This window comes from Schistocerca nitens, chromosome 3, assembly GCF_023898315.1.
Source record: "Schistocerca nitens isolate TAMUIC-IGC-003100 chromosome 3, iqSchNite1.1, whole genome shotgun sequence".
NCBI classification, from domain to species: Eukaryota; Metazoa; Arthropoda; class Insecta; order Orthoptera; family Acrididae; genus Schistocerca; species Schistocerca nitens.
This window is the reverse complement of record NC_064616.1, coordinates 790910641-790925009: the sequence shown is the minus strand read 5'-3', so window position 1 is coordinate 790925009 and position 14369 is coordinate 790910641. Positions and strand designations below refer to the sequence as shown.

Below are 14369 nucleotides of genomic sequence, written 5' to 3'. Positions count from 1 at the left end.
TGAAATTTGTCTCTGTATTCTCTGTCACACTGCAGGTCAATAATTTCTAGTTGCAGCCCAGGACGAATTTCTTCTATATTCGCTGAATACGGAGAGGAGAACAGATCAAAATCACTATCTAGTGCTGTCAGATCTTGAAAGAGTTGATCAAATCCTTCCTTAAGATTCAAAATGGTTCAAATGGCTCTGAGCACTATGGGACTTAACATCTACGGTCATCAGTCCCCTAGAACTTAGAACTACTTAAACCTAACTAACCTAAGGACATCACAAAACACCCAGGCATCACGAGGCAGAGAAAATCCCTGACCCCGCCGGGAATCGAACCCGGGCGTGGGAAGCGAGAACGTTACCGCACGACCACGAGCTGGCAGACTTCCTTAATGGCAACTAAACTATGTGAATAAGGTTCACAGTCTTTGTGAACATCTTGCATGGATGATAATTGAGGAAAATGAGCTAGAGTTCCTGTTTCCAGCTGACTCACACAAAGTGTCAATTTCATTTTAAAAGCTCGTATTCGATCTATGAAATGAGTAATTAGCAGATCTTTACCTTGTAGTGAAATGTTCAAAGCATTCAGATGGCTAGTTAAATCTGGTAAGAACGCGAGATCACATTTCCATGAAGGCTTTTTCAATTCAGGAACACACATGTTATTTATTTCCATGAACATATTTATCTAATCTAATAGGCAAAAAAATCGATTTAATAATTCACCACGACTAAGCCAGCGGACCTCGCTCTAATAAGGCAGGCTACCATACTGACTTTCTACATCCTCAAGAAAGCTTTTAAATTGCTTGTGTTGTATATATATATATATATAATTGGTTGTATATATATATATAATTGGTTGTACGAACAACAACACTTATCACATTTTTTAGAGTGATACTCTTTGCACATAAGTTTTCCTGATGGATCACGCACTGAACGCCCCTTATTTCATTCGGCACGGTCAGTTTTTGCATTTTCTCCTTCAACAGCGCAACAAAATCTGATTTTTTTTCCCTGTCATCGCTGGTGCACCGTCTGTAGACACTGAAACTAAAGAATTCCACGACAATTCTATATTTTCAACACTACTTAAAATATCACCTCCGGTTGTAGTGTTCTTCATGGCTACTACATTGAGGAGCTCCTCCCTCACCTGAAGATCTCTATTAACACCTCTAATAAATATGGCAAGCTGCGCTGTTCCAGTGATATCAACACTTTCGTCCAGAGCTAGAGAATACACCATAAAATCTTTACAGATATTTGCAAACTGTTCAACTTGAGATGGACACAAATGTTCCGCTGCAACTACGCAACATTTTTTATTAAATCGCCACCAGTGAAGGGGCGCAGGGATTTTGCTAAAAGCAAAGCAATTTTGTAACTCACTCTGAGAGCTGCCTCTGTTGATTTTTGTTCGTCGTCCATATCTTCTTCGGATAGCTACCTTTTAAGTTTAATAACTTCCTGTGCACGATTTTCCACTTCCGTAGTCTTTCGCGTGGTACGACATATAATATCGCTGCAAATTAAATTTCCTAAAAGAATTCAGCGTTTTGTGACATACTAAACATTTTGCAACACCATCTTTTTCTGTAAACAGATACAATTCCTCCCAATGGGGGTTAAACTGCGAAAGTATGGTTGGAGTTACACAACGGCGACTTGACATGATTCTTAACCAGCGAAGTGACTGTTAGAGGTGATTGTAGTACTTTAAACGTTACACAGTTGGCGCGAATTCAATAGGCCCTATTCAAACGTGCGCGCGCATTTCCCCTCCCTCCCCTCCCTACCTACTCTGCGACCTTGCACCTGCTCGCGAGCACGTGCTTGAGCAGACGCGAGTACTCGCGCTCAAAACCGGCCAGTTGTTAAGACCTGACATAGAGTATGCAAAAGAATTTTCCCCTCTTCTTGAAGCAGTGTATTGTACGTAGGTCTTTGGAGGAGGAAAGTGTTCCTGTTGATTAAAAAATAGCACAGGTCATTGGGGTTTCAAGAAGGGTCAACGAACAAACCCATAACTATTGCCCTACATCTCTAATGTTGCTCAGTTGTAGAATTTTGGAAGATGTTTTATGCTCGTGTATTAAGACATTTCTGGAGGCCGAAAATCTCCACTGTAGGGACCAACATGTGTTCCGAAAAACAACAGTCTTGTAAAAGCCAGCTCTGCCTGTCAGCCCATGAGACCCAGAAATGAGTAGCCCAAGCAGGTGCTGTGTTCCTTGACTTCTGGAAGCCATTTGATAGTTCCACACTCTCGCCTATTGCACAAACTATGTGCATACGACATATGGGACACAGCCTGTCATTCTGAACAGAGAGAAGTCTTCAGACCCAAAAGTAGCTCCAGATGTGCCACAATAGAGGGTAATAACAGTGGGTAATGACAGTGGCACGTAAAGTGCCATCCGCCACACACCGTTGGGTGGCTTGCGGTGTATAAATGTAGATGTAGAATAGGACCATTACTTTTCACAGTTCATATAACTGACATAGTAGGTAATGTCAGAAGTTCCATAAGGCTTTTCGATGATGATGCTAGTGTATACAGAGAAATTGCAATTGTACAAAATTGTTGCAAAATGTAGAAAGTCCTGCAGAGGATCGATGTTTGTTGCAGGTAATCACAATTGACAGTGGTACACAAAATACTGTCCGCCACATACTGCAAAGTTACTTATAGTGTATAGATATAGATGTTATATTTGCTTGTCAATAAATATAACATACTGCGAATACATAGATAGAAAAACACATTATTGTATGATTACACAATTTAAGAACAACCTTTGGAAGCAGATACTGTCATAAAATATCTAGGTATATGCATACCAAGCCATTTTAAATGGAATGACCACATTAAATTAATCACGCATGTGGCAGGTGCCAGAGAGATTCATTGGAAGCATCCTAAGGAAATGTAGTCCATCAGCAAAGGAAGTAGCTTACAAAACATTCATTCGACCAGTACTTGAGTATTGCTTGTCAGTATGGGATCTGTAGTAGACAGGGCTGACACAGGAGATATATAAGATCCAAAGAAAAGCAGCACGTTTTGTTATAGGTACATTCAGTAAGCACGGAAATGTCACAGAAGCGTTAAACCAACTCCAGTGGCAGATACTGCAGTTGTGTTGTGCATCATGGTGTGGTTTATTGTTAAAGTTCCAAGAGCGTCACTGGACTCGCATGTGGGAGGACAATGGTTCAAACCCACATCCGGCCATCCTGATATAGGTTTTCTGTGATTTCCCTAAATCACTTTAGGCAAATGCCATATGGTTTCTTTGAAAGGCCATGGCCCCTTTCCTTCCCCATCCTTTACTAATCCGAGCTTGGGCTCCGCCTCTAATGACCTTGTTGTCAATGGGACGTTAAACACGAATCTCCTCCTCCTCCTCCTCCTCCTACTCCTACTTCTACTCAAAGTGCGTACATTCCTAGCAGAGTCAACAAATACATTGCTTCCTCCTCTGTATATTTCGCAAAAAGACCATGAAGATAAAATTAGAGAGATTCGAGCCAATGTGATGGCTTACAGTGAATCATTCATCCCGCGGATTATTCGCAACTAGAACAGGAAAGAGGGGAAGGGACAGTGGTTCACAAAATACTGTCCGCGACATACTGCAAAGTTACTTATAGTGTATAGATATATATGTTATATTTGCTTGTAAAGTTTCCATTGCTTTGAAATATTAAATTATTATAGAAATTGGGAAGAAAAATCAACACTATTTTAATGATGACGCCTACAGTTTCAAATTAGCGATAAACACATGACATAAGAATTGGTACAAACACTCCAGAGAAACTGCTGTACCTATAATAAAAATATACAGACTGAAGCAACTAATGAAAATATGTACTGAGGTCGGAATTTGAACCCAGGTGCTCACTATGCAGTTGTGCTAAACACACCACCACCCTTGCTCATTGGTTTTGCATAGTTGCTCTAACTGCTCTAGCACACTTCCCTCCTCAACCCAAATTCCATTCATGCCTCAGTCCCCTTGATGTTTCTCCTAAACTCGCATAGCATTGCAGAGGCTCTTCAACTGTACTGTAATAGCCCCTCAGCATCGAATGAAACAGGGTGTCTTACCTGAAACCCAGGCATAGGTGCTTTCATTCAAATGAAACTACATGGTTCCAGTGTCAATAAAATATCTGGGCTGTTGACCGCATTGTCAATATATAAAATTGTCAGTTTCGGCCACTATAACAAGTTAGAATTATATTAATACCTTCAGCTGCTCACGAGCGTTGATATATATCAACGGGGACAGGGGAAAATATGTGCCCCAACTGGGACTTGAACCCGGGATCTCCTTCTTACATGGAAGACGCTCTTCCATGTAAGCAAGTGATCCTGGATTCAAGTCCCGGTCGGGGCACACATTTTCACCTGTCCCCGTTGATATATATCAACACCCGTGAGCAGCTGACAGTATTAATATAATTCTAATTTCATTCTAGACGGCTGCAGGTCATCAATGGTGTCTGTTCTTTCGGACATGTCCAAAAGAACAGACACCATATCCATATCACTATAACAAGTGGTCTTCTTCAGTCAGGGCTGTGCTGTGCTGTGCTGTGCTGACTGTCAGCAGAATGATACCATCACTAGTGAAACGAGGGACTTAAGGAAGGCAGGAAAAGTTGCGAACGGGGCCTATTCAGTTACCATTGGTTGCACGGTAAACACGTACACTTAATTTAAGGCAATAATTTTTTAAAAACAATCTTTTTTTTTTTTTTTTAAATTGACTATAACACAAACTACACTGACGGCTGAAGGCCTTGTTAAGAAGAATTCAAATTATTTGTCGGCTGAAGGCCACAAGCAAGAGGAATGATTTAAACAAAATATTGTTTTTAAACAATTGACACAATCAGACCAAATAAAGAAGGGAGTGATCCACAGACAGTGCTCCGAGGACCGACCTGAGAAAAGTCCCTACAGCTGCGTAAGCAGTGAGACAGGTAACCAAGCATTATGGTCTCATAACAGGATGGCAACTCAAACTAGGGACAGTTTAAACGCCGACCAACCCTCTTACCAAATCCACCTAACATCTGATAACCAGTACAACCATGGAATAATTCAGGCGGGGCTGAAGTGACAGACAGCACTGCGTCTGCAGAATCCGGCTTTTGAAACACCGAAAGGCAGAAGGAACCCCTCCACCAATGCAGTACGCAGACAGCGTTAAAATAACTGCTCATTCAAACACACTAGATACATACAGATCCGCGAAAACAATTCCAACAACAACTCAAACAATACTAAAACCAATCGCTGTGCACCAACAAGCACGAACCACAAGTCGACACAAACACAGAGGGCCCAGAAGCGGTCGGAAGACCAAATACAAATCTTGCAACGAGCCGGCCGAACGACGAACGAACGAACGAACCACCAACCAACGGTCGTCCCTGCTCAAGTCAGGCAAAGGAAAGGTGCTAGAATCCGGACCTCGACGTGGTCGTGCACTCTCGCGACCACATCCTTCCATCGGGCAGTGTATGTATTGCCAGCTGTCCCGGTGAGTACTGGTGCTGTCTGACCTCATTGCTGCTCCGTCCCAACTCAGCTCAATTCAGAAACACCACAACCCGGAAATACTAGAGGTTGCTCCAAAGATAGTACCACAGTATTCGCTATCGATAAATGCTGCTGCTGCCACTCACGGACAGACAAAGTGAGCAAACATAGTGGCGCCAGTTAACGCACTAAGAAAATGAGAGGTCACAATCTGAATACACGACGCTAACCTGTCAACGGCACAAACACGAGCTGGATCAGGGCTCAACCTCCCCCCTCAAATAGCAACCTGGGGGTCACATCCTAAAATGAAATCGAAACTTCCTGGCAGATTAAAACTGTGTGCTGGACTGAGACTCGAACTCGGACCTTTGCCTTCCACGGGCAAGTGCTCTACCAACTGAGCTACCCAAGCACGACTCACGCCCTGTCCTCACAGCTTTACTTATGCCAGTACCTTGTCTCCTACCTTCCACACTTTACAGAAGATTTGCAGGAGAGCTTCTGCATTTATGAAGTGTGCTACCTGCACTTACTGTGCTGCTGTACTTCATAGGACAGAGGTAACAATAACACTTGATGCGCAGTGCGAGAACAATCCCTTTGTAATGTAAAGATTGACTCAATCAATATGTGGAATGAAGATGTATCTTCTACCATAGACTGAGTTATACAGTGGAGCTGTACTGCTCAATGGGACAATTCATGGAGCATCTTTGGTGTAAGGACTGAATGTGAAGAAGGTAGTATTGCTACATCTTTAAACACAGATTTCATGTTTGGAAAAATTGAAATGACTACATTTGACAGATACCACCATCTAATATAGTATGCTTGTGAGATAATAAGTAAAAAAGTTACTCATAATTTTAACTAGATACAGATTCATACTAGGATACTTTTGTTCTTTTTTTTTTTTTTCTTATTGGGGAACCATGTTTTCTTAAAGGGCTACCATTTGAGCCATCTTTATCGCCAGCAGGGGTGGCTGCTGGGTGTAGTGATGGCCCACAAAGTTCAGCAGTTCTATGTGGTAGATGTCAATTGGGACCAGCTGATCCGTCATTCCTGTCTGTTGCAGCCACGACTTGTTGACCCTTTGACGCAACGGTCTCCAAGCCAGCCTGGTGACAGGGTCAGTCGCAGCGTTTTTCCAGTGGGAAGCTCCCAATTGTGGCAATGTGCTCATCTGCTCCCATCCACTCCATGCTATCTGCCATCCTACTTGCAACAGTGAAATAGGAGGTCAGCAGGGCTAATCCGTGCGCTTACCACTACAGAGTCCATGGAAGTTGAACCAGTGCCCTCTTTTCTGTGCTTGCCAGTGGCAGTCTCTTCACCCACACCATTACTGGTGGACATACTGTTACCCCAGCCTCCCCAATCTTATGCCCCTGTGGCAGAGCCAACTGTGTCATCATCCTCTCCTTCAGTGATCAATCCACAATCTCACACCGTCTCCAGTCTTGCGATGGAGGTCATGACACAAACCCGGACATTTTCTTCTCGACATCTATCTCATGTTGTTGTTTCCTCTGAGCTCAATGTCTACATGGTGTTTGGACACTCTGCTCCTCTTTAGAGTGACTTACATATCAAATTTTGTTCTTTCTTTTGGGCTATAGCTCCTGGCTTGTTATTGGGCCGCCATCGGTTCAAATAGTTTACATTCGTACTGACACTGACAATTCATGGCATTTTCATGTCTTGTATGACTGCTATATTTTATTGGTACATAGTGTAATCTTATATTGTAATGCACAGCTATGTATGGAGACACATTTATTGTAAATAGTTAGGATAATTAATGACTTGAGAACAAAAAAAAAAATAAAGATAATTTACTAGAGGTGCTCTGGGACAAACTTTATAAGAAATGAGATGTCGTGTTGTATTTAATACATTCCATTATAAGTTCCTGCTATTTGGCAAGGCCTTTTGCAGTAAAGGTATTAAAGAGCACGCAAAAAAAATGTAAAAGTTAATGGATCACATGGGAGATTAGTGTGTACTGTGAACAGATGGGGAATATGGTTTGTGTTAGCAAGAATGAGTCAAGTTCTGCTCTAATGTCATACTGTAAAGATTTCTGACTTTGTGTCAGAAATTTGTGTTTGGGGCAAACGTATTAAATCTAAATGGCATAAAGCAAGAAACAGGACAATAGCCACAGACATGATAGAATTATTATTGATCTCAGTTGAAAATTTGTAAATGGTTATCTATTGGGAGTGGGTATTTTAATATTGACTTCCCAAAATATATTAAATACTATTGTAATACTAAAGTAACTCAAACAAAGTGTGTAGACATGCACTGCTATAATAAAAGCTATTGTAGCTTTATACAATACAATGAAAAATCTATAGCTACAACTGAATTCTGGGTCATTCCATGTGAAATGTTCTAGGGCTCCCAGTTGAACCATCTTCAATTTTGATGAACTTTGTACAGTATGTACCTGAGGGGCCCTACATGAACTTATGCCAAGTTTCAGGCTCGCCTGTAACTTGGTTGAGGTGCTAGAGCCACTTTTGTGAAGACAACTTTTACTGGGACCAAAAAGTTGCGAAGAAATTTGCAAGTTTGACATTCCAATTTTCCTAATGTAAAAGAGCTAGACTCTTGCTTCTGAGTATAGTAGTAATACTTTTTTGTGCTCTACACACAAATGATGGAAGTAGAGTTCAGAAAGCAAAGTGGGCAGCAAATCATGTCGTGAGTAATTTGTCCCATACCTTAATGAGGTATAAGTAGTAGAGAAAGTGTGCTATGGACCTGGTCTTTCGCCAGACTCCTGTCTGTCTGGATGTTTAGTATATCACAAATTTGCGCCTGGCTTGTGTGTTTAATTACTGTGCTACCATCCTGTAAATTTGCTACAAAACATGAATGTATCAGAATATACCCGTGTTCAAAGTCATGTCTCTTAGGGCACATACTTCATTACATTCATTAACACCATTCAACAGAGCGCATTTCATTCTACTAGGTCCACAACTTTGCTTCCGCCATTTTTTCTTGAAATTTGGGGCTTCATTGTGAAAAAATTATGATTCCTAGTATTGCCCATCGCTGGCCACTACATTCTCCCATCTTTCGTATAGCATACGAATCCCCTGGCAGAAGAATTGGACGTCTTTTGTGGGGATCCATGAATCGATTCAATTTTGCACTTCATATGATCGAAAGTGCTGGTCATCCAGACTGTACGCCACTGACTGAAAAAGGTGGTAGTCAAAGGTGGAGAATACGGCGCGAGGGATAGGACTTCTCATTCCAACATTTCCATATATATTTTGATAGGTTTTGTGATATGGGGTTGAGCACTGACATCCTGCAAAATTGCCTTTACATGTCTATTGCTGTATTGTGGTCGTTTATGTTTCAGTGCTGGGCTCTAATGCATCAATTGCTTTTGATAATGATGTCCTGTGACTCTTTTTGTCTGTTTCAGTAGCTACGAAAACATTCTGTCTTCCACCACCATGCCGGTCTTAGACACCAAAATCACCATTCTTAAGGCATTGAAAACATTCTCTGCACGTTCTTCCACTAATACTTCCCTCACCATTGGTCTTACCCAGCATTTTAAGAGCCACAGCTGCAGATTTCTTCATGTTAAAGCAGAAAATGAAATCTTCCCACAAATGGCGAGAAATGGTTTCTTAAGTTGACGAACTTAATCGAGAATAACGGTATGGTGCAATCACAAATCGACTAATATTTTTATGGCATTATGTTTACAGATGCCTAAGCTTATTCTATTACACCTATGACCAAACACCCAAACCCCACTTGCTGCTGCTGCCACCTATTGCAAAATGACTGAAGCAAAGTTGTAGACCTAATATTAGAAAAACTTATTTTCATTTCGGCGTCCCTTTGGGTAAGGTGCAAAAATTTCAACTAAACTGTTGAATTTTTTTGTAATTCGAGAAAAATCCTTGCATTGGTCCATGGTGGATATGCCACTACCAGTCTCAGTGACTGGTAGCCCCACCGCCGAGGGGTCACACCCGATAGCCATGCCACGGGTGGGTTCTTTACTGCAGGTTCCCAAGCCTGAATGTGGGCATTCAACAGGTTCCCAAGCCTTGTTTGGGTCTCTTTGTGGTTTCCAAGCCATAATGCAGAATTCTTCAGTTGTTAAATGCTTTAAATCCGTTGCTGATGTCCAAAACTATTGCTTCGGGCAAACTCTATTGCCGCCCCATCATTGAAGCAGCTGGAATTGGTATGACTGCAGTTATCTGTTGTTCTGGAATCCAGCATATCTCTTATCTAGCTAACCAGTGAAATGATTGAGCAGCTCCATGAGGATGCATGGAATTAATTGAGGCATTGTTTTCTTCAAATGAAAGTTCAGAGATATTTCCTATCCACCCAGGCTGTAGCTCAGTAATGGCAACATGTTTGGTAGCATATCAGTTAACATTTGCTATGAAGGACACTGTATCATTTGATACTCTATGAATCTGAAGTTGCTTTTCATCAGTTGGCACAAAATGGTGATGGTCTCTTGTACTAGGCACTGTACATCCATCCTTGGAATGTTTTTCTTGATCAATTTTTGTATCTTCAATAATTTATTTTTTAATAAAGATAAATTCATGCCATACACATTTTTTTTTGCAACATTCAAACAGATCAGTTGGTGTTACGATTTGGTTGTCAGTTGGACGCTGAAGGCTAGCTTCTGCAGCTAAATGCTTAACTGTGCCCCCAATTCTGTCACATGGTGATTTCCCATGGCTTGTTCCGAAAAAATTCCTTTCTGCGGTAATGCCAAAATCTTTTTTATGATGGCAAAGATTTAGGAAGCTCTTAATTTTTGTACTGTGCGGCAGAACCGTAACTAAAATAATGAATATGCTTAATTTCTTTAAAAATGCACTTCAGGAATTTGATCAGTTATGTTAAAAACACATGCACTGCAACTGTTTCATGTCAGAGGCAATCACTGATTATGCAGTAGCTGACGCTTTTTAGTTCATCATTATCTTTGTAGTAAATGACAAGTGGATGGGATGTATTGTAGCTTTACTATTTTCCCACTGGAATCCTTGAACTGCATCTTGGACAATAAAGGAGTAATTTTCAGTGAAATCCACTAATGTAATCAATTCTCCTGGTTTGAGACATCCTTTGGTGAACTGCAAATGCTTGCTCTGATGCTTTGCAGTGCATTGTGAATAGAAGGGGCCAGAAGTTTTGTATGTAGTAGTTCAATGAATTCTTCAAATGTCATTTCTCTGGTTTCAAGTGTCTCTCTGTCAGTGTGAGTCCTTTGCTTGAATTAAATTGTATCCTCCAGATCAATATCTACAAAAGCACTTTCCAAATATTCCTTTAGAGTGCCTGTTCCTGGACATACTTCACAGCAATGAAGCATGCAATCTTTTGTTACCAAATTACAGACAGTTTTTCTTAGTAGCATTTCGTAATCTTCTTTATTGGGCTATGTGCCAACAATAGTTTCACATTTTGATGTATTGTGCAGACACAAACTGAATGTGAACCAGCTGTGCATATAGTCACACACCACTTTGGCCTTAATTCACAAAATTTGGAAAATTGAATTTTTGGCCCATTTTTATTGTGGTACACAACAAACATTTCTTTTAAGTTGCTCAGTAATAAGTTTTTTGTTTTTGATCCTTTTCTCCATCAATCCAAACAGTAATACAGTCCTTTTTTCTTGGACAAATCCAACTAAACTCTTCATCATAAAAATGTTCTGACTCTTGCCTTCACAGCCTCAGAAAACTTTTTCCCACATTTACCTTTGGGCTGTGCCAATATTCCCTGTTCAGCTTTTAACTTTCTAGCCTTCTTTACCATTCTTTCTGAAACACAAAATTCTTCTGTAGTGTTTTTTTTTAGACCAGCTTTGGGGAATAAGGCCAAAATTTGAATTTTCTCATTTTGATTTGATATATGTAATTTTTCTTTCAATTCTTGGATCAACTGACTGTAATCTGAACAAGTCAAGCATTGCTTGCTTGTGGATGGTTGCTCCAGTTCACTGGGATCAGGTCCTCTCACTCCTGCAATTTTCTTAATAATTGCATGTTCAACTTGATGTATTTTGCACTTTGCGTATCCTTTTGTATCCCTTGCACCAATTTGTTGAAATTTTAATGCTGACGTCCCAACAGCTGTTAAGCTTGTATTCAAATTCTGAGCAACATTAGTCTCATCATCTTTATCTGACTGAGATGCAACTTCCATTTTTGAACATTTCAGTGTATCAAATTCTTTTCTACAGGAAGGGCACATTTTTTGGTCTGGTTTAATATCAGACACTGTTATCCTTTTTAGTATGTCAGCTGTTTCTGTGTTGATTGAGCAAAAACTTTTCCGTTCAGTATGGTTTTTCTTACCAAATGGGTTTCAGCACGATCTTTGCAAAAATTCAAATCTTTGTAGGAGTAAAGCTTCATGGCGGAAGTATAGTTGAGCATTTTCAGTAGTGTGTTGTTCTTCTAAGGAAAGTTCCTTTATAGCTTTTAGTGCTTTTAAGGCACTGTATGTCACTAAATGGCATGGGGAATCAGTATCTCCAAAACTGCACACATTAACTTGATCTTGTTTTCCCATTTTAACAACAACTTGATACGCTTCAGGCACTAAAATCAAATTGTAGAGTCCTAAATAAAGAAAAGAAATAAAATTAATAAGCATTCAGCTTCACAAAAATTATGTAGCAGTCTCCAGTACAGTTAAATGGTTAATTTTAGCAATGAACCTGTCACAAACAGGTTTAAAATCACCAAATAAACAGCAAAATAAATATTTAAACACTGCAGACATAATCAACAAAATTTCAAATTTAAGCCACAATTTTTTGCAACTTACCCAAAGAGACACCAAATTGAAAATAAGTTTTTGTAATAGAATGAAATGTGCTCTGGTGAATGGTGTTAATGACTGTAGTGTGGTAGGTGTCGATTTTGAGACACATGACTTTGAATACAGGTGTATTTTGATACATTCATGTTTTGTAACAAATTTGCTGGATGGTAGCACAGTAATTAAACGCACAAGCCAGGCCCAAATTTGTAGTGTACTAAACACCCAGTCAGACAGTAGTTTGGCAAAGGACTAGGTCCATAGCGCACTTTCTCCACTATTTGTACCTCATTAAGGTATGGGACAAATTTCTCACGACATGATTTGCTGCCCACTTTGAACTGAGATTATGCAAAATGCATTGCTTTCTGAACTATACTTCCATCATTTGTGTGTAGAACACAAAAAGTTTTGCTACTATACCCAGAAGCAAGGGAACAGTGGAATGCCAAACTTGAAATTTTCTTCATGACTTTTCGGTGTTGGTAAAGTAAAAGTGGTCTTCACGAAAGTGGCTCTAGTTCCTCAACCAAGGTACAGGCAAGCCTGAAACTAGGCATAAGTTCATGTAGGACCCTCAGGTACATACTGTATAAATTTCATCAAAATTGAAGAATGTCAAGTTGGGAGCCCTTCTTTAATAAGTCCTAGTAAACTGATCCAGTGGACAATGCTTTCTCCTTGGGGATATTGAAATTTTTATAATGTTGCCTTTGAATAATTTATACTAATAAATGCCATCTTATCTTAATTATCTTGCAAATACCAGTTATGAAAGGAAACAAACAATGCACATAGCAAGAAAAAGTTGTGAAATCCATGAGCAGAAACAGGATGTAGATAGACTCACATTTTTACCACACGAGTACCTGCTTGTATAATGATTGTTTGTTGTTCTGCTGCGATTGTGCAATGGTCTTCTGTTTTCTTTCTTGTTGTCATTTCTGTTAGTGCTGCTAGTTTTGTTTTTGTTTCAGACTCGAGGTATGTCATCGTGTCGTTTACAGAAGAAATTGAGGTAGGACTCGTTTATGTTCTTCTTCAGTCACATATGAAAAGCTTTGAAAGTAATATTACAAAAAATTCTACATGTGTAGGGGTAATGGAAGTAATGAAAATTTCAGCATGGTTGTTTTAGTGATAAACTGAATGTTAATTGGACATGCAGCATTGTAACATATGATGGGAGGGATTATGCTACATTGTGGATGTAGACAGCCGTAAGGCATCTGTCTGATGAACTCGTACATGCAGCCTTCTTCTGTAAGGCAGCAGATCTTTACATTGATTGGAATCCTTGATTATTTACAATTGTTTTCGTCAAATGCTTAGGTAATTGTGTAGATATTTGAACTGGGTTTGTGTGTTGAATTACAAATAGAACAGCAGATGGCACTGATAGATTTCCATCTGGTAAAAAGTTCATTCCCTGAAAAAGTGTGTGTGTGTGTGTGTGTGTGTGTGTGTGTGTGTGTGTGTGTGTGTTGCTAAACATACCTGTAATGCTATCACGCTTACCAAATAACCCTGTGATGAAACGCGCCGCTCTTCTTTGGATCTTCTCTATCTCCTCTGTCAACCCGACCTGGTATGGATCTCTCAAATGTTCCTCCCTTGCTCCCCACCCTCAAATTCAGCTCCTCTCACAATCTGTTCTTTATTTTTCAGTTAAGTCACAGAATGCTTATTTGCATTTGGACGAGAAAGGGCAATTTTGCTTATAGTTAGTATTTTATTGATATCATGAATAGACCATCACTTGAATGGTAGTTAAATATGCAAGAAATTGAAGTATCTTAGACAGTATGGTGTTTTACTCATATTATGTGCTCCAAGGCCCCACCTCAGTTAGGGAAAATGTTTCTTATAATTCTTGCAAGTTGTTACCACATTAAATCATCTGCTGTCAAAGTTATTACCTCTGCATTCCAAGAAAACCAAAGGTCAGCTGGGACAT

At 40.0% G+C, this 14369-nt stretch overlaps 1 protein-coding gene across 5 annotated transcripts in view; it reads left to right on the top strand.

Annotated features, from left to right (window-relative positions):
- Window positions 1-14369, top strand: part of LOC126248806 (membrane-associated tyrosine- and threonine-specific cdc2-inhibitory kinase) — a 181114-nt gene that overhangs the window by 113358 nt on the left and 53387 nt on the right. For 2 of the 5 annotated variants that reach the window (XM_049950203.1, XM_049950202.1), the window contains exon 8: window positions 13390-13430. The exons of the other annotated variants lie outside the window; for them this stretch is intronic. In XM_049950203.1, coding sequence (XP_049806160.1) covers window positions 13390-13430 — 41 coding nt within the window. The remainder of the gene's footprint in view (window positions 1-13389; window positions 13431-14369) is intronic. 5 annotated transcript variants of the gene reach the window in all.